At 43.2% G+C, this 26,636-nt stretch overlaps 1 protein-coding gene across 1 annotated transcript; it reads right to left on the bottom strand.

The window, feature by feature from the left end:
• Positions 1–6,130: 6,130 nt before the first annotated feature.
• Positions 6,131–14,140, bottom strand: LOC133489304 (zinc finger protein 25-like). The gene is made up of 2 exons (XM_061798248.1): positions 13,469–14,140; positions 6,131–8,927 (listed from the first exon to the last, which is right to left on the bottom strand). Exons 1-2 carry the CDS (start codon positions 13,926–13,928, stop codon positions 7,705–7,707), a joined length of 1,683 nt encoding a protein of 560 aa, XP_061654232.1. The 5' UTR covers positions 13,929–14,140; the 3' UTR covers positions 6,131–7,704.
• Positions 14,141–26,636: the final 12,496 nt, after the last annotated feature.

Genomic DNA, 26,636 nt, shown 5'->3' with positions numbered 1-26,636 from the left:
GAGCATCCCAGACAGAGAGAGAGTCGTTATTGGTGCAGATTGTAATGGACATGTTGGTGAAGGAAATAGGGGTGATGAAGAAGTGATAGGTAAATACGGCATCCAGGAAAGGAACTTGGAGGGACAGATGGCAGTAGATTTTGCAAAAAGGATGCAAATGGCTGTAGTGAACACTTTTTTCCAGAAGAGGCACGAACATAGGGTGACCTACAAGAGCGGAGGTAGAAGCATGCAGGCGGATTACATCTTGTGCAGACAATATAATCTGAAGGAGGTGGTGGAAGATTAGGAAGACAAAGGCAGAGAAGAGAACCATGTGGTGGAAGCTGAGACAGGACTAGTGTTGTGCAGCTTTTCGGGAAGAGGTGTAGCAGGCTCTCGGTGGACAGGAGGACCTTCCCGAAGACTGGACCACTGCAGCCAAGGTGATCAGAAGGGCAGGCAGGAGAGTACTTGGTGTATCTTCTGGGAGGAAAGGAGAGAAGGAGACTTGGTGGTGGAACCTCACAGTACAGGAAATCCATCCATCCATTTTCTGAGCCACTTCTCCTCACTAGGGTCGCGGGCGTGCTGGAGCCGATCTCAGCCACCATCGGGCAGGAGGCGGGGTACACCCTGAACTGGTTGCCAGCAATCGCAGGGCACAAACAAACAACCATTCGCACTCACAGTCACACCTACGGGCAATTTAGAGTCTCCAATTCATGCATGTTTTTGGGATGTGGGAGGAAAGCGGAGTGCCCGGAGAAAACCCACGCAGGCACGGGGAGAACAAGCAAACTCCAGACAGGCGGGCCGGGGATTGAACTCCGGTCCTCAGAACTGTGAGGCTGATGCTCTAACCAGTCGTTCACCGTGCCGCCAGTACAGGAAATCATACAAGGAAAAAGGTTAGCTACAACAAGTGGGACACTGAGAGGACCGAGGAGAGGCGAAAGGAATACATTGAGATGCAACATAGGGCAAAGGTAGAGGTGGCAAAGGCCAAACAAGAGGCATATGATGACATGTATGCCAGGTTGGACACTAAAGAAGGAGAAAAGGACCTATACAGGCTGGCCAGACAGAGGGATAGAGATGGGAGGATGTGCAGCAGGTTAGGGTGATTAAGGATAGAGATGGAAATATGTTGACTGTTGCCAGCAGTGTGCTAGCTAGATGGAAAGAATACTTTGAGGAGTTGATGAATGAGGAAAATGAGACAGAAGGGAGAGTAGAAGAGGCAAGTGTGGTGGACCAGGAAGTGGCAATGATTAGTAAGGGGGAAGTTAGAAAGGCTTTAAAGAGGATGAAAAATGGAAAGGCAGTTGGTCCTGATGACATTCCTGTGGAGGTATGGAAGCATCTAGGATAGGGGGCTGTGGAGTGTTTGACCAGCTTGTTCAATAGAATTCTAGCGTGTGAGAAGATGCCTGAGGAATGGAGGAAATATGTGCTGGTGCCCATTTTTAAGAACAAGGGTGATGTGCAGAGCTGTGGGAGCTATAGAGGAATACAATTGATGAGCCACACAATGAAGTTCACGGAAAGAGTAGTGGAGGCTTGACCTAGGACAGAAGTGAGTATTTGCGAGCAACCGGTTTCATGCCTAGAAAGAGTACCACAGATGCATTATTTGCCTTGAGGATGTTGATGGAAAAGTACAGAGAAGGTCAGAAGGAGCTACATTGTGTCTTTGTTGATCTAGAGAAAGCCTATGACAAAGTACCCAGAGAGGAACTGTGGTACTGCATGCGAAAGTCTGGAGTGGCAGAGAAGTATGTTAGAATAATACAGGACATGTACGAGGGCAGCTGAACAGCGGTGAGGTGTGCTGTAGGTGTGACAGACGAATGTAAGGTGGAGGTGGGACTGCATCAGGGATCAGCCCTGAGCCCCTTCCTGTTTGCAGTGGTGATGCATAGGCTGACAGATGAGGTTAGACTGGAATCCCCGTGGACCATGATGTTTGCAGATGACATTGTGATTTGCAGTGAAAGCAAGGAGCAGGTGGAGCAACAGTTAGAAAGATGGAGGCATCCACTGGAAAGCAGAGGAATGAAGATTAGCCGAAGTAAGACTATATATATAGAACATATGTGCATGAATGAGAGGGGTGGTGGGGGAAGAGTAAGGCTACAGGGAGAAGAGATAGCAAGGGTGGAGGACTTTAGATACTTGGGGTCAACCGTCCAGAGCAATGGTGAGTGTGGTCAGGAAGTGAAGAAATGGGTCCAAGCAGATTGGAACTGGTGGAGGAAGGTGTCAGGTGTGTTATGTGACAGAAGAGTGTCTGCTGGGATGAAGGGCAAAGTTCATAAAACAGTGGTGAGGCCAGCCATGATGTATGGATTAGAGACAGTGGCACTGAAGAGACAACTGGAAGTAGAGTTGGAGGTGGCGGAAATGAAGATGTTGAGGTTTGCTCTCGGAGTGACCAGGTTGGATAAAATTAGAAATGTGCTCATCAGAGGGACAGCCGAGGTTCGATGTTTTGGAGACAAAGTTAAAGAGAGAAGACTTCGATGGTTTGGACACGTCCAGAGGAGAAATAGTGAGTATATTGGTAGTCGGATGATGAGGTTGGAGCTGCCAGGCAAGAGAGCTCGAGGAAGCACAAAGAGAAGGTTGATGGACATCGTGAGGGAAGACATGAGGGCAGTTGGTCTTCAAGAGGAGGATGCAGGAGATAGGCTTACATGGAAAAGGATGACGCGCTGTGGCGACCCCTAAAGGGACAAGCCGAAAGGAAAAGAAGAAGAATTTAACAGCTACGTAGTACGCACCATTACAAGCCCCTCTCGAGTCAGTGGCGACACATATAGCAATTCAAGAGAAGGCATTGAAGCATCACCATGTGGTCAAGTGTCATTTCATAGATTGTGTCAGGGTTGTAAATGAAGCATTACCTGGTTAACATACTTGAAAATGTGTGTAGCAATACTGACCATAGATATGAAAACTATACGCCAGCGCGCTATAGCAGCTGGGCTGACCAACGGGCCTATGTGGCGGCCATGTTGGGAAGGTTGGTGCCTTCAAAGGTAATGGATGGAGATTGAAATTACGTCATAATTTGCTAATTTCTCAATTTATTTAGATGAGGTTTGCTTTTTTGTGTTAATTTCATAGCGTGTGCATTTTTATTTCTTTAAAAAAATAAAATAATGAAACGTTTTGAGGACCGGGGTTCAAATCCCTGCTCCGCCTGTGTGGAGTTTGCATGTTCTCCCCGTACCTGCGTGGGTTTTCTCCGGGTACTCTTGTTTCATCCCACATCCCAAAAACACACATGGTAGATTGATTGAAGACTCTTAATTGCCCGTAGGTTAACATGATTAACATACTTGCAAATGTGTGTAGAGATTCTGACCACAAATATGAAGAGTATACGCCAGCACGCTGTAATTTCCCGGCTAACCGACGTGCTTACGTGGCGGCCATGTTGGGAAGGTCGATGTTCCCTTCAATGTTCATGAATTTTTTTAAAGTAATTTGAGGGCGAATTCATAGGGTGTGCTAAAGCACGTTTTTGGTGGGCTTGAGCTTGGATTGTATGTATCCATAGTGTTGATGACCAATATTTCATTCTTGTCAGTGTTTTCGGCTTTAATAACCCGAATCAGAATAGGCAACTGATCTTAGTAGTTTCAAATTCAATCAAATTCACTTATCCCCCTGCAAATGTAATAATGTGGGGTGACTTTAATAAGGTTACTGATGAGTGGATGGATAGATACTGTATCCTCCCAAAGGTCAACAAAGGTCTATTAATCCTATCCTTTTTGTTTTTAGTGGGTCTCATAACTTGTTGGATCCTTGGCGTGACAAATATCCAGACTTCAAGCAATATCCTGGTTCAAACTTAACAATACTGTAAAATCCAGAATTGATTTTTGGTTGATATCAATGTGCTTGAGGGTTTGTGTTTCTGAATGCTGTATGTCAGCATTCACTAATCTCACTAATCACTCTGGTATCTAAAGCAAAGCAAAGGAAATTTATTAATATAACGCATTTCATACACAAGGTAACTCAACTCAATTTATATACAACGAAAAAAATTTATCAACATTTAAAACAAAGAGAAAAATAAAAATACAGCATACAGTGCAAGAAACATTTAAAAGTGGAAATGGTCTAAAAAGCATGAGAAAAAGTGAGTTTTAAACCTGGTTTTAAAAACATTCCCACTTGGGGCTGACTTCACTTCTGTTGGCAACTTATTCCATTTGTGTGCAGCATAATAGCTAAATGCTGCTTCACCATGTTTGCTTTGGACTGTGCTCCACTATTTGACCCGAGTTTGCAGATCTCAGAGCCCTCCTGGGTTTATATCCCATTAGCATTTCTTTCATGTATTCAGGACTTAATCCATTTAATCAGTTTCTGAATTAGCTGCAGCTGTTTAATGCTCTTTTGTGGGAGTCCAGTCAGAATACCATTACAATAGTCAAATCTAGTTGAGATAAAACCATGGATGAGCTTCTCCCAGTCTGCTTGGCACATGCAAGCCTTCCCTCTGGATATGTTCTTCAGCTGGTAGAAGGCAGTTTTATTAACTGATTTGATATGATTGTTGAAAGTCAGGTCGGAATCTATCAGTACACCAAGGGTTTGGACTTGGTATTTGTTTTTTAAAGAGAGTGACTCCAGGTATTTACTAACGGTAATTCTCTTTTCTTTACTGCCAAAAACTATTATCTCAGTTTTAGACAGTGATACAACACCTCAATTGAACTGTAGTCACCTGGAGACACTGCTAGATATAACTGTGTGTCATCTGCATAGCTATGATAGTCAAAATTAAAGTTCTGAAGAATTTGACCCAAGGGTAGCATATACAGGCTGAACAGGAGGGCTCCAAGAACTGACCCTTGAGGGACCCCATAGGTCATTGCCATTCGATGAGCTTGAACACTTCCAATGGTTACCAAATAACTCCTTTACTCCATGTAGGACCTGAACCATTTAAGGACTGTTCCATTTAGTCCTACCCACATTTCCAACCTGTTCAGCAGTATGTTATGAGCTACCATATCAAAAGCCACGCTAAGATCCAACAAGAGCAGAATTGACACAGTTCCCAAGTCAGTATTCAGCCTTATATCATTTAGCACTTTGATAAGAACTGATTCTGTACTGTGAAGAGTTTGGAAACTTGATTGAAATTTGTCAAAAAGTCCATTTAAGTTCAAGAAATTGCAGAGTTGATTAAAAATAACTCTCAACCATCTTGGGAGATAATAGGGAGATTTGAGATGGGTGTGTAGCTTGCTAACATGGAAGCGTCCAGCGTTCTATATATTTTTTTTTATTAGAAGAGGCAACTACTTTAAGAGCTTTAGGAAACTCGCCTGACTGAAGTGAGCAATTTATTATTTGCTGCAAATCAGCTAGCACAGACTTCGCAATAGCTTTGAAAAAGTCAGATGGTATTGAGTCAAGACAGCTCGTTGATTGTTTCAGTTGCTCTCAAGTTTATTTTTTGGTCAACTGTATCAAATTCTGACATGGTAATAGACTTTTTCCTGGGTGGCCTCAGATCTAGCATAATTTTATCATTTTGCTCATATTTAACCTGATGGATTGTATCTTTTCACTAAAATAACAGGCAAATAAATTGCATTTATCTGCTGTTTGGAGTTCTGAAGCTATCTGATTGGGGGGGGGGGGGTATTGTCAACCACAGAAAACTGGTAGAAGGCAGCTATTGTTGAGGTTCTTACTCATGATTTCAGAAAAGTGTCTTGCCCAAAGACTTTGTCTGTAGAGGTCATAGTCAATTTGGAGTTTAGTGTTTCTCCACTTACGTTCTGCTGTCCTACACTTTGATTTTGAGGTCTTTACCATCACTGTGCTCCTCTACGGTCTTCTCGGTCACCTGAAGATAGTCTTAGTTTTAATAGGAGCAACAGCATTCATGACATTTGAGATTTTCCAGGTGAATTTATCCGAAAGTTAATCAACTCTCAGCATTCAGTTTGTAACACTGCTATGGTCTCCATAAACATACTCTCATTTATGTACCTTTTGTTAATTTAGAGGTTGCAGCCTGCAAATATCTTAACTGAAGCAGCAGTGTTACATTTGTAATATATATATATATATATATTTATGTGTGTGTGTGAAATGCAACTTTTGTGACACACCTTGTACGATTATTGCAGTGTTGGATCTATCTCGGCCAACACCTATAAAAATAGACACAAAAGGAATGAAGACGCTGGTTTCTTTTGCTCATGAGGAGGACGTATGGGAGATTGTTCAGATTACAGCCTCCCATCACGCTCTAAACAATCTATCCCGTCGCTCCTGTATTTATTTGCATGAGGAGGACGTATCTAAGTTACAAGACATAACATACTAAGCTACAAGACACAACACACTAAGTGGAGGGTTTCAAGGTGAAGACATAAGACCAACACCCGGCCACGTCCTTGGTCAAGGCGCCCTTCTCTCTGATGATTCCTGCTGAGTCATCTTCTTGAAGGCGAGACATCTTCCTTTCTCTCACGGTCAGCAAGCAACCATCAAAATCATCCATAATACTAATGCAAGATAAGCAAATAAATGATAACTTCTACAATTTATTTAACATGCAGCCAGGAAAAAGACCGGTCCAAATAAATCCCCAAAAGGCCAACATTGCCATTCATGCCCATGTTGAGTGCATGTGTGCATTGAGCATAACTTCTGACCGCAAGTGAAATAACTCAAGCAAAACAGGTCTTTGGAAAACACATCACTTCACATTCTCTACTCCTAATAAGAGATATGGGCCAACAACTGCTCGACTTCAATAAAGACTACATATTTTACATGAAAAAAGGATATTCAATAGAGTTTGCTATAGGGATCTGCACATGTATTGTGTTCAAATTCTTGGATCAAATACAACATCAAACGGCAAAAATCACATTCAACGCAAACCACTTAACTGCCTGGTAATATTCAGAACATGTTGAGGCAGAGGGAGCAAACATATCATTTAAGCTTATTGTATGACTTAAAAATATAAAAGGCTAAAGTGAAAACAACAAATTTAATTTACTGTGCTTCAAACATGAAGCAGTTCAAGATTAAGTATAAAAACTGGATCTCTTGAGAGATCACGGGAGTACTTGCTTTTCTCTTTTTTTTGTTTTAGTTATAATTGACCTATTTCTGTTGTTCTTTTAAAATTTTCACACAGAGTAATGGAGGGCAATTGAACAAGTGATTTTATTTAAGATCATTTTATAAACACAGCTTCTTACTCCTTATCAAATTTACATTTTGTTTGATTCACATTGGAAATAAACACTTAAACAAGGATAGAGTAGTCAACACAATGGTTCTTCTGTCACCGATACAATTATTGGCTTAACGTCTTTACGTCATCAATCCATTTTCTGTGCAGCTTATCCTCACTAGTGTTGCAGGTGTGCTGGCGCCTAGCTCAGCTGACTTCGGGCGATAAACAGGGTATACTCTGAACTGATTGCAAGCTATTTGCAGGGTACATTTTGACAAACAACCATTCACACTCACATTCACACCTGTCTTCATGTCGTCATAAAATTGCCAGTCATATTTTATTCAATATCACATATACACAGTTACTCATTATTGTGTTCAGTGTTTTTAAAAAGCTTCAACAATCTTTATTCTCACCAGCACACTTCTGTCTCTTAACAAAACCATAAAAATCTTTTAGCACAAACACTCCGACTGTTTTTTTCCTCAGTGTGTGTTTTTGTGTTTTCTTAATTGACCCTTTTGAGAGAATCTTTGACCACAAACTGAGCAGACAAAAGGTTTCTCTTTAGTGTGTGTTCTTGTGTGAGATATTAAACTTGACTTTACAGTGAAACTTTCACCGCAAACTGAGCAGGTAAAAGGTTTCTCTCCAGTGTGCGTTCTTGTGTGTATTTTTAAGTTTCCCTTCTGAGTGAATCCTTTACCACAAACTGAGCATGGAAAGGGTTTTTCTCCAGTGTGTGTTCTTTTGTGTCTTTTAAAAAGTTCCTTGCGAGAGAATCTTCGACCACAAAGTGAGCAGGCAAAGGGTTTCTCTCCTGTGTGTGTTTTTGTATGCTTTGTAAAAGTTGACTTGTCATAGAAGCTTTTGCCACAAACTGAGCAGATAAAAGGTTTCTCCCCTGTGTGTGTTCTTGTGTGCGTTGTTAAACTTGCCTTTACAGAATAGCTTTTGCCACAAACTGAACAGACAAAAGGTTTCTCTCCAGTGTGTGTTCTTGTGTGGGATGTTAAACTTGACTTGCCAAAGAAGCTTTTGCCACAAACTGAGCAGATAAAAGGTTTCTCTCCAGTGTGTGTTCTTCCATGTGTTGTTAAACCTGACTTCTCATAAAAGCCTTTGCCACAAACTGAGCAGTTAAAATGTTTCTTTCCAGTGTGTCGTCTCATATGAACTTTCAAATGCGCCTTTGATCTACCTGTTTTCCCACACAGAGAACATTTCCAGCCTTTGTTGTCAAATGCCATATCATCTTCAGAGAGTTCATCATCATCATCGTCATAATTATAATCCTCATCATCAACATCATCATAATCCTCATCATCATCCTCATCATGGTCATCATCAATGTCAGGAGATTGTGACATTATGTTGTCACTATCTGCCTGGGATCCTCCACAGTGGTCTCCAGCACCTTCAATTGCTGTGGGTTGACCTGAGCTGCTGCTTGGAGGCTCCGCCCCTCTGTTCGCCTCACTCAGACCCTTGTCTTCATCTTCACTCTTCAAAGGGTCAAAGTACGATGGTAACCCTGTGAGATCCTCCTCCTCTTCCTCTTTCATAAGGGGGGGTTCTGGATCCTTTTTAATGTGATGGGGCTCCTCTGCTTCCTCTTTAATGAGAGGGTGCTCTTCTTCCTCCTCCTTTTTAACGTGAGGGGACTCTGGCTCCTGCTGCCAAGGACGAAGATATTTTTCACTGACGTCTGCAGGACAGAAGAAGACAAACACAATTGGTTTGGTAAAGTCAAATCTCAAGCCGTGAATTTGATGTTGTTTCTACACTGGAACTTGACTAACGAGTTTAATTCGCTACATGACCAAACGCGTAACTACTCGTATATGAAATCAAGTATCCCCATTGAAATTAATTGAAATGCTAATGAGTTCCTACCAATGTTTTTCATGAATAAAAATAGCACTATGTTGTAAAATATAAATATTAAAACAAGAGAATGTAAAGAAATACCACTACTGGACTGGGATATTTTGATGTGAAAAATAGCACAGTACCATTTTTTTTTTTGTTCTACTGGCATTAAAAAATAAAAAATACACAACAGCAAGCACTCCTACAAAAAACAACAACAAAAAAGACACGCGACAACAGCAATCCTAGAGTGTCTTAAACGCCAGTAAACAAAAAGTTAGAAATGCCTTTAAGAGTGAAGGCTTCTGTGTGTGCAGGGGCCGGGAGGAGGAAATGGCTACAAACTGCTGAGCTCCTGCGGACTGTCCACTAGGGATGCACGAAAACTATCGATATTGGGGTAAAAAATGACGTCACACTTATTGGTCCGATACGGAAAAACTGGACTGATAACAAGAGCTGTATCATTCAGCGGTGCGCTGGTCCTCAGCAGCTGTTGTTTTTGCATTGGCTTGGGAATAGTCATGGATATTGTCACAAAAATTCTTTGCTCATAACATCAAAAGTAGTCAATATCCACAGTAAATTAGCATATGATTGGCAGCAATGAATTTACGAGCATCTGGTGACTTTGAGCTTGTATATACAACGCTCGCGTTCATCGGAGAGCAGTTCTCGGCAAGACCTGGCGGCCTACGAAGCAGCAGACTCGCATAGAAGCTCAAGCCAACACAGGAGCGAGCGTGGGAGATTTGGCCACATGCAAAAGCACGATTGTTGCGGTGGGCTAACAGCTAAGGTAAACGCTAACCCCTGCAGAACACTGCTTATTACACATCTTCCTTATGCAACGTTTGCTCACTGAATAATGAATTAGATCATCGACAAATACAACTAACATCAAAACACACAACGGGCCTCTTGCTTTCGACTGGGCCAGCGCACGTCTGTGTCCGCAAATGATGCGTGCTGCCACAAATTCAAATGTTTTAAAATAAACAACATGATTGTCCGTTCTTATACTGTTTAAAAAAAACAAACATGAAGATTTGAAGTTTGAGAAGAAAAAAGAGATTGAGAAGTTCATTGACTTATCAATACTATAATTGTGCTGTCCTCTCGACACGTAACTATGCGAAGCTAGACAGCGAGTGAACTAATTAAGAAAGCTCCGTACACAAGGCGTTCTTTTGTTGCTTTTATGGAGGCCTCGTGTTGATACAAATGTCAGATAGATATAGTATAGAGACAAAAGTTTCCCAAGGCTGAAATGTTTTGACCACAATTCAACGTGTTATGAGCCATTTTCAGAGTTCACTTTTACTGTGACAAGCTTGAAGAATATGTCAAAGATAGTTTATGAGCAGGAAGATGCTCTTACATTCCTGGCAAAATAAACAATCTTTCAAGAGAAAATGTCTCACTTTGACAATTTTACCCCAAACGTTTTAACTAATATAATTTAATATCTTAACACCAGGAGATCGATACAACTAAAGGTATGGTACATTTGGACAAAAATGACAACGGAAATAGCTCATAAGAGTTTAATTCAAAAGCTGATATCGAGTTATTTTCCATGGTTTACTTGATAACAACCAAAATCATATTTCATAAAAGTGATGGACCAAAATTTGGGCCACTGAAATGCTCAGGCCGAAGGTGGCCTAAAGATTCATTTCCAATTTTGGTTTGGCCGAAAGACTTTAATGACTGAAATAAAACAGTCGAAACAGAATGTTGTTCTGATGCAAGCAAAAACCCTGGCCAGCGTGCAGTCGTATACAATATATTGTAAAAAAACTAAACAAAAAAATGGCACATCCACATTTTCACGCTAAAAACAAAAGCATGGTATTCAAATGATGTGTAGCTGTTAAAAGAAACCTCATTTGGGTTAAGTGTTTCCTTGATGAGTGATGCAGTACCGCCTCCTATACTAACCACCCTTGTAGAGAATACAAATTTTAAATTTGGTGGGCAGGCCTCGGTGAGAACAATTGATGCATTAGTGCCAAGCCATGTCTCTGTTAAAGGTCAGAGGACAAAAACTTTAATATTTTTCTTGATAACTCTAGAACCCCTTTACAAAAAACATCTGTCATTTCAAAGTGATTATATAGCAGATATACAGCAGTTCAATTGACAAATGTGATGCAGAATGCACCTTCTGCTTTTTGCATCCAGCATCCTGGTCTTGTCTCTATCCGGCGCTGCGACATCACACGAGCCAAACAGCCTGTTCATTCGCCGTTGTGTGGTATTGTTCCATGCTGTTGTTGTTCATATTTGTAGTGATTTAACGATGTCACAATGGTTTATTGTGTGGCATTTGGTTGTATAAAAGGTTCAGGCAGTGGCAAGTTTTTTTTTGGCTTTCCAAGTGAAAAAGGAATACGTGACCAGTTGGAGAGGGAAAGTCAATCGACAGGGGAAGAAACGTGGTCAGCTATGGTGCCTAGCAAGCATTCCAAACTCTGTGCTGATCACTTCGAACCGTCGTGTTTTGAGAAAGACTTAGCAAAAAGCATTGGATACAGCGGTAGAGGCTGAAACCAGCTGCGGTGCCAACTATTTTTCCTACGGCCAGCAACAGAACTAAATCTCGCAGACAAGAGGTGAGCATTTCCTCGTATATACCTACGACTATTATGGTTACTATGCACTGGGGAGAAGGAAAAGAAGACCCATGCAGTACTTTTCAGTACTGTCGTCTGTACTTTTGCCTATGACAAGCCAACAGACACACGGCAAAGACTTTGTGTGCGGTGTGTTATAACGCTACTTGAGCGAGGGGCACACAATATATAGGAATACTGCATACTATGTAAAAGCTTGTGCCGTGTCACTGAAACATATATGAATATATAATACATATAGTCGTGCTCAAAAATATTGGCACCCCTGGGGTGGCATTATTCCAACCCATGACTGTATAAAAAGACATGCTTTTGACATACCATCACATTGAGTCAGTGGTCACTCTCTTTTTCTGTTGTACAGCTGCTACTTGGCTGCTCGTTGTCGTCACTGTCAGTTTCCGACCTCCTGATCGGCTCAAACGCGTACGGTTTGATGGTGCCAAGTTCAATTCGGTATGTCGAAATCCTCCTCCAACTCATATTCAAACACGTTGCTCGCCATTGCGTATAGTGTGTAGCGCGTTGTGTTTGTCCATTGCAACGTCACTTCTGGTAGCCCTTGTGGTGGCTAGAGTAACAACACCCCGGTGTCTTGAGCTTCGGGTAGGTTCGGGGAGGACTCAATATGCGTCATAAAAACCTAATAAACTATGGTTGAAAACTTGCTGGAAGTTACGTCCATGTATTAAGTAACATATAAACAATGCAAACATGAATTTTAACTGACCCCATAACATATTTGTCATCTAACTCATTCCCTGCCAATGCTGTCCTAATGACATCATTCAGAATCCATCTATTCCCTGCCAATGCCATCTAAAGACATCAATGGCGTTTTTTTAATGCTGATGGGTGGGGGAGGGTCTTGTGCATTTGATGTGTGATCGTGAAGCCTCCGGATAACTGCAATGAGGAATGGTACCCTGTAGAGGGCAACAATGCTTTGAGGTGAATGTTCCTCCCTCAGACGAAAAAGAAGGAGGAGGCGGGGTGCAATAGACAATGAGAGAAGGCAAGCATAATGGCGGAAAAGAATTCCGGGCCATATGGCGAGATCCTCTCGGCCGCTTGCCAGCTGATCATCTGCCGACCAGGATTTGAGTAAATGGGATCCAGAATCGTCAGATGAGTGAAATCCCTCTGGATCGCCAGCCGAGCTTCATCAGAATCATCTTTATTTGCCAAGTATGTCCAAAACACACAAGGAATTTGTCTCCGGTAGTTGGAGCCGCTCTAGTACAACAGACAGTCAATTTACAGAACACTTTGGAGACATAAAGACATTGACAAAAAACAACAACAAACAACAATTGTGCAAAAAGATGCAGAGTCCTCAGTTGGAATGGCTAATAACGCAATAGTCCGGTGCAATGACCATTGTGCAAAGGGCACTGAGACTTCAAGGAGTGTATGCGGTTTAAAGTGACGAGTACTGCGATAATCTGGGACAATGGTTGTGCAAATGTTACAGATACTCCTCAATCAGTGTGCAAATGGAGCAGATGCTACTCTGGCATGAGTGGCCACTATATGCAAATAGTGCAGCACGGCGAGACAACTACAGTGAGTGCACGAGTAATACATAATACAGAAATGTGACAACGAACTCAAGTCAAAAAATTGCCAGCTTGTTGTAATGGAATTGTAAGTTAGCTGTTCAAGAAGTTGATTGCAAGAGGGAAGAAGCTGTTGGAATGTCTACTAGTTCTAGTTTGCATTGATCGGTAGCGCCTACCTGAGGGAAGGAGCTGGAAGAGCTGGTGACCAGGGTGGGGAGGGTCCGAGAGGATTTTGCACGCCCTTGTCTTAGTTCTGGCAGCGTGCAAGTCCTCAAGGGTGGGTAGGGGGGTACCGACAATCCTTTCAGCAGTTTTGATTGTCCGTTGCAGTCGGAGTTTGTCCTTTTTTGTAGCAGCACCAAACCAGACTGTGATGGAAGAACACAGGACTGATTCGATGACCGCTGTGTAGAACTGTCTCAGCAGCTCCGGTGGCAGGCCATGCTTTCTCAGAAGCCGCAGGAAGTACATCCTCTGCTGGGCCTTTTTGAGGACGGAGTTGATGTTGGTCGCCCACTTCAGGTCCTGGGAGATTGTAATTCCCAGGAACTTGAAGGTCTCGACGGTTGACACAAGGCAGCTGGACAGCGTGAGGGGCAGCTGTGGCGAAGGATGCCTCCTGAAGTCCACGATCATCTCTACAGTCTTGAGCGTGTTCAGCTCCAGGTTGTGTCGGCCGCACCACAGCTCCAGCCGCTCCGCTTCCTGTCGATATGCAGACTCGTCACCGTCCTTGATGAGGCCGATGACAGTGGTGTCATCTGCAAACTTCAGGAGTTTGACAGTCGGGTTCGCTGAGGTGCAGTCGTTCGTGTAGAGAGAGAAGAGCAGCGGAGAGAGGACACAACCTTGGGGCGCCCCAGTGCTGATGCTGCGTGTGGATGAGGTGGCCTCCCCCAGCCTGACCTGCTGGTCCTGCCCGTCAGAAAGCTGTAGATCCACTGGCAGATGGCAGGTGAGACGCTGAGCTGGAGAAGCTTGGATGAAAGGAGATCAGGGATGATGGTGTTGAACGCTGAGCTGAAGTCCACGAACAGGATCCTCGCGTAGGTCCCTGCACTGTCGAGGTGTTCTAGGATGAAGTGCAGTCCCATGTTGACTGCATCATCCGCAGATCTGTTCGCTTGGTAGGCAAACTGCAGGGGGTCCAGCAGGGGACCTGTGACACTCTTGAGGTGGTCCAGCACAAGACGTTCAAAGGACTTCATGACCACAGATGTCAAAGCGACAGGCCTGTAGTCATTCAGACCCGAGATTGCAGGTTTCTTGGGGACTGGGATGATGGTGGAGCGTTTGAAGCAGGATGGAACTTCGCACATTTCCAGTGATCTGTTGAAGATCTGAGTGAAGACTGGCGCGAGCTGGTCCGCGCAGACTTTGAGGCAGGATGGAGACACGTGGTCCGGGCCTGCCGCTTTGTTAATCTTTTGTTGTTTGAAGATGCGTCTCACATCCTGTTCATGGATGGTTAACGCAGAGGTCAGAGGTGTGATTGTGGTCGCGGGTGCGGCCGGGTTGGTGTGTGGTGTGAAACTGTCCTTTTCAAATCTGCAGTAGAAGGTATTCAAGTCGTTGGCTAGTGTGCTATTGTTCTCAGCTTGGGGGGATCGTCGCTTGTAATTAGTCAGCGACTGGAATGCATGCCAGACTGATTTAGAGTCGTTTGTGCTAAACTGTTTTTCCAACTTTGCTGTATAGATCCTCTTTGCAATGTTAATTTCTTTAGTCAGCTGGTTTCTAGCTCGATTATACAGGGCCCTGTCCCCGCTCTGATATGCGTCCTCCTTAGCTTGGCGAAGCTGCTTAAGTTTAGCAGTGAACCACGGCTTATTGTTGTTGAATGTGCGAAATGATTTGGTTGGAACACAGACCTCTTCACAGAAACTGATATAGGATGTAACAGTGTCCGTATATTCATCCAGGCTGCCAGCTGAATTTTCAAAGACACTCCAGTCTGTGCAGTCTAAGCAGCTTTGAAGTTCCATCTTGGCTTCATTTGTCCACTTTTTGACTGTTTTCACTGTAGGCTTCGCACATTTAAGTTCTTGCCTGTACGTCGGTATTAAGTGAATTAAGCAGTGATCAGACGAGCCCAAGGCTGCACGAGGTATAGCACGGTATGCGTTTTTTACCGTGGTGTAGCAGTGGTCTAAAGTATTATTTTCCCTGGTAGGACAGTCGATGTGCTGCTTGTATTTAGGGAGTTCGTGGTTGAGTTTAGCTTTGTTAAAGTCCCCGAGAATAATGAGGGGTGAGTCGGGGTGTTTTTTTTCAATTTCGTTGACTTGATCGGCGAGCGTTAGCAATGCGGCGTTCGTGTTAGCTTGAGGCGGAATATAGACGGCAGCGAGAATGAATGATGCGAACTCACGTGGGGATCTCATCCCGAGATCCTCCAGAATGGAGACGAAGTTAACTAGTTTGCACCTCGCGTTAGCTACATTTAGCGAGCAAACATGCTCCTTCAATCCTTGTTACATGAAAACATAATTTAGTCCCACTAGTTCACATTACAATGTAACACCTGTTGCCAGTACTGATTTGAATTTTCCATTTCGTCGATCTTGCAGGAATTCAATACCCGCAAGTCGAACATGTTTTAGGATTGTAACGAAGAAAAGTAATGTTTATTTTTTACTCGTGGCACGGTGGACGACTGGTTAGAGCGTCAGCCTCACAGTTCTGAGGACCCGGGTTCAATCCCCGGCCCCGCCTGTGTGGAGTTTGCATGTTCTCCCCGTGCCTGCGTGGGTTTTCTCCGGGCACTCCGGTTTCCTCCCACATCCCAAAAACATGCATGAATTGGAGACTCTAAATTGCCCGTAGGCATGACTGTGAGTGCGAATAGTTGTTTGTTCCTATGTGCCCTGCGATTGGCTGGCAACCAGTTCAGGGTGTACCCCACCTCCTGCCCGATGACAGCTGGGATAGGCTCCAGCACGCCCGCGTGCTGGAGCCTATCCAGTACTGTCAATGACTTGTTGGAGTGAGGAGAAGCGGCTCAGAAAATGGATGGATGGATATTTTTTACTCTTGCAAAACCCGTCATCAATAAAAAAGTATTCTCTAGTAATACATATTCTTTTAAATTTAAAGGTTACGCATCCAGCAGACATTCCACCCCCATTCCAGTAAGCAGTGCAGTCAAAAAAGGTAATTGAAAGCTTTTTTTTCTACCAGGTCCCACGACAGCAATTTCAACAATGTATTTTTTAGTAATAGTTATGTTTATAAACTGCACAGGTTGTGCTTCGAGCAGAAGTAGGGACTGGTTTCAAGGACAATAACAACCACACCAGATCTCATTGACCACCACAAAAGAATAAAATTCACGTGGATAAAACTTTGCTCGATTTTATGCGCAAGGTAAAAAAGAAAAAAAAACTGGACTATTGAACAAACGGTAGAGGAGGAGAATTTGGAGGAAAAAAGTGCAAGTGTGGGAGCCTCATTTGTTCATGCATTTTTGTCTAATGTAAATTCTGTACAGTTATACTTCAAAAGTACTTTCTCAGTGTTTTAGCTTCAGATGTTTGAGATATTCACTAAAGAAGAAAAATATTGGTGTTAAAGTCATTGTTCTGCTTGACCTGTCTGCTTTCACAAAAGGGTGTTTTCTCAGTTTTTTTCCCCTCCAGAAACAGTGGCTGAAAGTAGCCTATACTTGATTGCTGATTACTAAAGAACGCTATAAACTGGAGACAAATGTTTTTTTCTGATGAAAGACGAGAGTCTGATCTTTATTTTGGTGGTTTTGGTGTTGACATAGTCATAGCACACAATGTTCTGTGGGGCTTGAAAAATGGGTGAAATTGTTAAAAAATCCCCGGAAGTCTAGGGCTGGCAGTGAATGAGTTAATAATAAAATGTCCAGTTTATTGTCAATGACCAGGTCATTTATGATGAATGTTGAATGCTTTACTTTTGGGAGAGCGCACATTCAGCACAGCCAAATTGATGCTTGTGCCAGATGTGTGCTCATCAGGGCCAGTTGTGATGGGAACGTGTACCAAGCAAGCCTCCCTCTCATTGGAGCTTGAATTGATGTTGTGTAAAGGCCTATTGGAGGTTATGAATGAAAGCCTATTGGAGGTTATGAATGGGATGGATAAAGGTGGACAGTAGTCGGGACAAGCGGTGGATGAGAATGACACTGAAGTGCTATCATGCTGTAAATGTTCTGATCGTCAATGTAAAAATGCGCTGCAGGAGCGCAGAGTGAGTTCGATGCTCAGCGGTAAAAGACGAGATTCTGTGAGATTTAGGTTTAGAGGGTCTGGTTTGAAAAGGTCTGGGCTGTTGAGGAAAGTGGTGAAATTGTCCAGAGAGGGGATGTCTCTGTTGCAGCAATAACCTTTGAGCCAGATGTGGAGTTGTCTGATGGGGCCAAATTTTTCAACCCCAACGCAAGGGGATAAACCATGTACAACCATGGAGGTCCCGACGGCAAGCACGGAGATGTCGTTGTCAGGAGTTTCCATGGGAGGTCATTTGTGCCCCACCAACACCGCGATGTTCCTGTCGAGATGCCACATGGCCGATGACACGCGAGGGAGCATTTCCACAGCCGCCCGTTCGTGCCTCCCCAGCGCTGCGATTGTGTTGCCGATGACATATGCATTATGGGTGGAGTAATGTATTGTGGGTGTGTGTTTAAGTGTGTGGGAAGGGTAAAATTGTTTACGCGTCATTTTCACTCCTCTTTACACAATTGTAATAATGATAAAGACGTAATAGTTCCGACACATTCGCAAACTCATTCATATTCATTCATATCTCAGAAATAATGACATTTATTTTGATGCCTGCTATTGTGTGAATGCAAAATGCCTGCCTCATCCTAGCACTTGAGCTCACAGATCCCTCTGGTGTATTGCAACAACGTAATGAGGGTCTCTCTACTGGCTTTAACGGTAAAAAAAAGCTTGAGTGACAAAGAAGGACCGTTTGTAAAATAACCAAAATAAGGCACTCTAAAGACACTAAGAGTCATCTGTGTTAGTGTTCAGTGAAAAGGCATGTTAAGCAATAGGACAAAAATGCTAGATTGTATATACAAAAATGTAATTAGCATCTACAGAAGACATGTTGTAAATCCATCCATCCATCCATTTTCTGAGCCGCTTCTCCTCACTAGGGTTGCGGGCGTGCTGGAGCCTATCTCAGCTGTCATCGGGCAGGAGGCGGGTTACACCCTGAACTGGTTGCCAGCCAATCGCAGGGCGCATAGGAACAAACAACCATTCGCACTCACAGTCATGCCTACGGGCAATTTAGAGTCTCCAATTCATGCATGTTTTTTGGGATGTGGGAGGAAACCGGAGTACCCGGAGAAACTCCACACAGGCGGGGCCGGGGATTGAACCCGGGTCCTCAGAACTGTGAGGCTGACGCTCTAACCAGTCGTCCACCGTGCCGCCATGTTGTAAACCAAGACACTTAATTTCGGGCACTGAAAAGGAAAGACATGTTGGCAACAAGGTTGAAAATATTACTGTAGAACCGTTTATTTATTTATTGCAACAATTATGACCGTTTGGTGGATAGCAACGCCAATAATTCTGGACTGATTTAATCTGGAATGCGAAAATGTTCTGCAAACCAGCCCGCAAAAGGCAAAAACAAAACAAATACAAGAGGCTCAAACCTTTACCACTTTTCTTTCCAAACATTTGGCTGTCACCACCATACAATAATTTGGATTCCACGGAAATATGAACAGGAATACTTTCAAAGATTTAAAACAAGTATTTATTTACTAGGTAAATGAGAGAGAATCGTCCAAACCTGCTGTGTGTAACATAACTCGTGGCTGCTTGCAAACAGCGTCCAGCATTTGACGTTCGTTCTCCTCTTTTATTCCACTAAATTCCTTCACGTACTTTGCTGTTGGTCTTGCACACATTTTCACACGATAATCCCGAAGTCCCGAAGATTGGACTCACAGATCACACTTGAACTGTGTTTAGCGATGTGTTGCTAAAAACTTACTGAACAAATGTATGTTTTTGTTCGCTTTGTTAGTGGCTAGCGAGCTAAGCTAAACCAAGCTAACTCGGCCGAAAAGCTTCAACGTGCACCGAGACGAGTTTATCCGGACACGAAGATTTAATAAATGATGTTTCAGTGCAGTAAAGTAACGGTCGAGGTTTCAGTACGTTCGATACTAATTCAAGAAGAGCAATTTAGCGTAGCGCGTGTGGTTACGCAAAGAAAAACAACTCGTAAGTAAAGCTTCTTCTTCTGCTTCTTCTTCTTCTTAATGGTACACCACTGCCTCCTTCTGTTCCAACTTTGTAACAGACGTATTTTTACTCCGTACATTAAATATACTGTACATATATATTTGTTTTTAACAAAATGGGCATATCCAAATGGAAAGAAGGCGTATGAAGTATAGTATACAAAGAACAGTATACAAACAGGTGAAGGAAAGCAAAACAAAACAGCTAGGGGTACTTTATACGAAACTTGCATATTAAAATAATTACATATATTAATTGTTGTTACAGCCTTTGTATTATTAGACTCTCTAATTTACATAAAGTATTCCTCAACATCATGCCAAAAAACAACAAAATATGTTTTTTTTTTAATTTGGTTTTGTTATTAAAGTATTTTGCCAAAACTATAAGAGAAGTTTTATTAGAAAATTACATTTTCTTTCTTTGTGGGGATTAACATTGGAAACCAAATAATACATTTTCCCAAATACAAACAAAACTGTTTACGAAGATGATCAATGATAAATCTGCTGAACTCAGCTTTTTTTAGTATAAGTGCAATGCCAGAAAATATGTAAAACTGTTTCTGGTTTAGAGCACGGTGCTCAACTGGTTAGCACATCTGCCTCAAAGTTCTGAGAACTCGGGGTCAAATCCGGCCTCGCCTCTGTGGAGTATGCATGTTCTCCCCATGGGTTTTCCTCCCCCATCCCAAAAACATGCATGGTAGGTTATTTGAAGAAACTCAATTGGTCATAGGTGTGAATCTGAGTATGAATCGTTATTTGTTTATGTTTGCCCTGCGATTGGCTGGCGACCAGACCAATACCTTTGATAAATGTGTCAGAGCAAACTTTGGTAAATTTTGAGGGATACAGTTTGCTGTAGAATTTGAGAAATTCAGAGGAGATTTATTTTTTTTCATCTGTGACTTCAATATTATCAATAAGTAGCACACTGTTTCTTCCCTATCTTCTTGTTTCAAGGTCACAAAAATAGGATGACCTTTTTTTTACAGTTTTTTTTTTCATGTAGATTAATAATCTCTATAATTATGTTCACAATATTTATCTTTTTTAAGCAGACTGGAGTTAAACTTCCAGTATTTATTTGTGGGAATTCTTTGTTGTTTTGGTTTAATGTAGAGGTGAATAGGACAATGATTAGTTAGTGCTGCAGCAGAAATATCAGAGCTGTTCAGTGGTCAATCCTAGATTTCAAATTGTAGTTGGGCTGAACCTCGAGCATCTAATTATTCTGTGATTTATGTGTCTCCAAACATCAACAAGGCCTTGTTCATTACAAAAGTTAGTAAAAATTGAATTAGGATGAATGGTAGAGAATGTATTGGGAAATCTATCCAAAAAGTCATTGTGTTAAACTCACCTCCAATTACAATATCTGTTGGATTTGTAATAATTGTATACGTTGATTTGGATGAACCTCAAGTGATCAATAATTTCTGTTAGGATTAACCAGTGCCCCTTGGCAACAGCCGAGTGAGCCACTACCTCATCTGAGAAGTTATTTTGTAGGATATTTTGTCTGTTGACCGAGACGTGCCATGACTGAAATAATGTTGATCTCCCTTACTGTGTAGAGAAGACAACAGGTGTCAAACTCAAGGCTAGGGGTCAGATCTGGCTCGCCACAATGGTTTTATGTGGCCCGCAAAAGCAAATCATGTGCATCATCTTACATGATTATTGCAAGAATCTCTACCAAAATTTTAAATTGTCATATGTAATCAATAATGTTAAAATATTGCACGCATATTTTTGTTACCCATCCATCCATCCATCCATTTTCTGACCCGCTTATCCTCACAAGGGTCGCAGGAGTGCTGGAGCCTATCCCAGCTATCATCGGGCAGGAGGCAGGGGACACCCTGAACTGGTTGCTAGCCAATCGCAGGGCACATATAAACAAACAACCATTCGCACTCACATTCACACCTACGGGCAATTTAAAGTCGTCAATTAACCTACCATGCATGTCTTTGGGATGTGGGAGGAAACCGGAGTGCCCGGAGAAAACCCACGCAGGCAAGGGGAGAACATGCAAACTCCACACAGGCGGGGCCGGGGATTGAACCCCGGACCTCAGAACTGTGAGGCAGATGCTCGAACAGATGTCGTTCACCGTGCCGCCTATTTTTGTTACCAATCCCCCCCCTTTTTTTTTTACAGTACCTGCACAACCTATTATACTTCTAAATTCACAAATGGTTATCAGAATCAGAATCAGAATCATCTTTATTTGCCAAGTATGTCCAAAACACACAAGGAATTTGTCTCCGGTAGTTGGAGCCGCTCTAGTACAACAGAACACTTTGGAGACATAAAGACATTGACAAAAAACAATTGTGCAAAAAGATGCAGAGTCCTCTAGCACTTAGAGCAGTTCGAATGACTAATATTGCAATAGTCCGGTGCAATGACCATTGTGCAAAGGGCGCTGAGACTTCAAGGATTGTATGCGGTTTAAAGTGACGAGTAGTGCGATAATCTGGGACAATGTTGGTTGTGCAAATGTTACAGATACTCCTCAATCAGTGTGCAAATGGAGGAGATGCTACTCTGGCATGAGTGGCCAGTATATCCAAATAGTGCAGCATGGCGAGACAACTACAGTGAGTGCACGAGTCATACATAATTGGCCCCACAGAAATGTGACAACGAACTCAAGTCAAAAAATTGCCAGCTTGTTGTAATGGAATTATAGGTTAGGTGTTTAAGAAGTTGATCGCAAGAGGGAAGAAGCTGTTGGAATGTCTACTAGTTCTAGTTTGCATTGATCGGTAGCGCCTACCTGAGGGAAGGAGCTGGAAGAGCTGGTGACCGGGGTGCGGAGGGTCCGAGAGGATTTTGCACGCCCTTGTCTTAGTTCTGGCAGCGTGCAAGTCCTCAATGGTGGGTAGGGGGGTACCGACAATCCTTTCAGCAGTTTTGATTGTCCGTTGCAGTCGAAGTTTGTCCTTTTTTGTAGCAGCACCAAACCAGACTGTGATGGAAGAACACAGGACTGATTCGATAACCGCTGTGTAGAACTGTCTCAGCAGCTCCGGTGGCAGACTGTGCTTTCTCAGAAGCCGCAGGAAGTACATCCTCTGCTGGGCCTTTTTGAGGACGGAGTTGATGTTGGTCGCCCACTTCAGGTCCTGAGAGACTGTAATTCCCAGGAACTTGAAGGTCTCGACGGTTGACACAAGGCAGCTGGACAACGTGAGGGACAGCTGTGGCGAAGTCCACGATCATCTCTAAGAAGAAGAGCAGCGGACAGAGGACACAACCTTGGGGCGCCCCAGTGCTGATGCTGCGTGTGGATGAGGTGGCCTCCCCCAGCCTGACCTGCTGTGTCCTGCCCGTCAGAAAGCTGTAAATCCACTGGCAGATGGCAGGTGAGACGCTGAGCTGGAGAAGCTTGGATGAAAGGAGTTCAGGGATGATGGTGTTGAACGCTGAGCTGAAGTCCACGAACAGGATCCTCGCGTAGGTCCCTGCACTGTCGAGGTGTTCTTGGATGAAGTGCAGTCCCATGTTGACGGCATCATCCGCAGACCTGTTCGCTTGGTAGGCAAACTGCAGGGGGTCCAGCAGGGGACCTGTGACACTCTTGAGGTGGTCCAGCACGAGACGTTCAAAGGACTTCATGACCACAGATGTCAAAGCGACAGGCCTGTAGTCATTCAGACCCGAAATTGCAGGTTTCTTGGGGACTGGAATGATGGTGGAGCGTTTGAAACAGGATGGAACTTCGCACATTTCCAGAGATGTATTGAAGATCTGAGTGAAGACTGGAGCGAGCTGGTCCGCGCAGACTTTGAGGCAGGATGGGGACACATGGTCCGGGCCTGCCGCTTTGTTAATCTTCTGTTGTTTGAAGATGCGTCTCACATCCTGTTCATGGATGGTTAACGCAGAAGTCAGAGGTGTGATTGTGGTCGCGGGTGCGGCCGGGTGGGTGTGTGGTGTGAAACTGTCCTTTTCAAATCTGCAGTAGAAGGTATTCAAGTCGTTGGCTAGTGTGCTATTGTTCTCAGCTTGGGGGGATCGTCGCTTGTAATTAGTCAGCGATTGGAATGCATGCCAGACTGATTTAGAGTCGTTTGCCCTAAACTGTTTTTCCAACTTTGCTGCATGGTTCCTCTTTGCAATGTTAATTTCTTTAGTCAGCTGGTTTCTACCTCGATTATACAGGGCCCTGCCCCCGCTCTGATATGCGTCCTCCTTAGCTTGGCGAAGCTGCTTAAGTTTAGCAGTGAACCACGGCTTATTGTTGTTGAATGTGCGAAATGATTTTGTTGGTACACAAACCTCTTCACAGAAACTGATATAGGATGTGACAGTGTCCGTATATTCATCCAGGCTGCCATCTGAATTTTCAAAGACACTCCAGTCTGTGCAGTCTAAACAGCTTTGAAGTTCCATCTTGGCTTCATTGGTCCACTTTTTGACTGTTTTCACTGTAGGCTTCGCAGATTTAAGTTCTTGCCTGTACGTTGGTATTAAGTGAATTAAGCAGTGATCAGACGAGCCCAGGGCTGCACGAAGTATAGCACGGTATGCGTTTTTTTACCGTAGTGTAGCAGTGGTCTAAAGTATTATTTTCCCTGGTAGGACAGTCGATGTGCTGCTTGTATTTAGGGAGTTCGTGGTTGAGTTTAGCTTTGTTAAAGTCCCCGAGAATAATGAGGGGTGAGTCCGGGTGTTTTTTTTCAATTTCGTTGACTTGTTCGGTGAGCGTTAGCAATGCGGCGTTCGTGTTAGCTTGAGGCGTTATATAGACTCCAGCCAGTATGAATGATGCGAACTCACGTGGCGAGTTGAATGGTTTACAGTTTAAGAATAGTGACTCCAAATGCGGGCTGCAGTGTGTGCTGAGCACCGTGACGTCCGTACACCATTTTTCGTTGACATAGAGGCATATCCCGCCGCCCTTTGTTTTCCCTGATGATTCCATGTCACGGTCCGCTCGATGAATGTGGAAGCCGGGAAGCATGACAGCGCCATCGAGTACAGCGTCACAAAGCCAGGTCTCCGTGAAGCACATGGCCGCGGAACGTCCGAAGTCTTTACTGGTCTTTAACAGAAGATGAAGCTCGTCCATTTTGTTGGGTAGGGAGCGTACATTCGCGAGGTGGATCGACGGGAACGCCAATCTCTCTTGCGGAGTTTCACCTGAATGCCGGCTCGCTTCCCTCTGTGGCGCCGCTTCCGTCTCCATGCCCCGAAAACCGCGGACGCCGCTCCGGTGAGTAACTCGGGGAAAAAACTGAGCGGATATTCGAAAGTTGGTGACAGAAAGTCCGGAGTAGCCTCCTTGATGGTTAGCAGGTCTCCCCTTGTGTAAGTGAGTCGTGTAAGGTCTCCAAAGACGGACGAAAACACAAAAACAAAGACAATACTAGAGAGCGCGTTTCCGAGGCGACCACACTGGTCGGCGCCATCTTGGGATCCATCAATTTGTTGTCTATATGCAATAATTGGGCAGCCGTGGCCCAATGGTTAAGATCATCGCCTGCCACCGTGGGGGACCTAGGTTCAAAACCCTGACTGGACCATCCGCCAACATCCCCCGGACTCACGGCTGTGGTGTCCTTGAGCAAGACACTGATACCCCGAAATGCTCCCCGGGCGCTTCAGCTGCCCCCTGCTCCAGTGTGTTCCACTAACATGTGTATGTGTTCACTGTGATGGGTTAAATGCAGAGAACAAATTTCGTGTGCATGCATGCATGTTCATGACAATAAAAGATGATTCTTCTTCTTATTCTTCTTCTTAATATGAGTCAATTGGCAATTTATATGGTTTCACAGTCGTAATGTCCCTTTGAGGGAAACCGTAACTTGGCCCGCAACAAAAATTAGTTTGACACACCTGGTGGTTTACACCAAAATTTGACATCTTCTTGTTTAGAATGTGTTTCTTGTAAGAAAATAATGCTTACTTTTTTCCCTATACAGAACAGAAAAAAACTCTTCATTTGTCATCTCTTAAACCCCTTGCATTGATAGATATTAGTAAAACGTTTTCTTTTAGCTCAAACGTACAAATACAGCCAATAATACCACTTTAAAAGTGTGTAACTGTGTCAAATATCAGAATATATTTCATATTGGTAGTGAAACCCTGAACATTTGTAAGTGTCAAAACTCCATACTCACCTTCTTGTTGGAATTTGTCACTTCTTAATTGTGATTCTGGCATGACTCTCTTTCCATTGATGAAGGCGTACGGACCTTGAACACTGCATTCAGTCCTGCCTTTATTCTTCTTTCAACTACACCTCTCTGCAGTTTGTGATCTTCTCTGTACACCAGCTATTATGCTGGACTTATCCTTCTCACCGACAGGTTTAATTTTTATTTTTTTTTAAAGGGAATCAGAAAAAAAAAACCTTAACCTTTTGGTGTGCAACATCTTTTTGTCATTATTTTTAGCGCTCAACCACCCCCCCACCCCCACCACGATTCCATCTCCTCTATCTCACAAGCGAATGTTGTGACAGGCCATCAGGGACATACCGTAATTCCTGATTTCCTCTCAGACTCACTACTGAAACGCTCTCATGCCTGTCCTTTCTGACACACATTGTTCGACTATTCCACGCAGTAAAAAAGAGCGGTCCAAATAAATCCCTAAAAGGCCATCATTAATTTGACATTCATGCTCACGTTGAGTGTGTGTGTGTTGAGCATAACCACTGACTGCAAGTGTAATAACTCAAGCAATACAGGTCTTTGGATAACACATCACTTTACATTCCCTTCTGCTAATAAGATAAATGGGCCAACAATTACTGGACTTCAATAAAAACTACATATTTTACAGGAAAAACAACTATCAGGATAATCAATAGAGCTTGCTATAGGATATTAAAACTCTTTTCTCAAATACAATACCAAACAGCACAAATCATGTTCAAAGAAAAACACATCAATTGCCAGGTAATAGCATGTTGCGTCAAAGGGAGAAAAAATATAATTTAAGGGTATTGTATGACTTCAAGCTCTTGAGACATCCTGGGAGGACTTGCTTTTCTCTTTTATGTTCGTTATAATTGACCTATTTTTGTTGTTCTTTTAATTTTTTTTACAATGTAATGAAGGGCAGTTATA

This window comes from Phyllopteryx taeniolatus, chromosome 14 (assembly GCF_024500385.1).
Source record: "Phyllopteryx taeniolatus isolate TA_2022b chromosome 14, UOR_Ptae_1.2, whole genome shotgun sequence".
Classification (NCBI taxonomy): domain Eukaryota; kingdom Metazoa; phylum Chordata; class Actinopteri; order Syngnathiformes; family Syngnathidae; genus Phyllopteryx; species Phyllopteryx taeniolatus.
The sequence above is the reverse complement of the archived record's forward strand: the minus strand, read 5'-3'. Positions and strand labels throughout refer to the sequence as shown.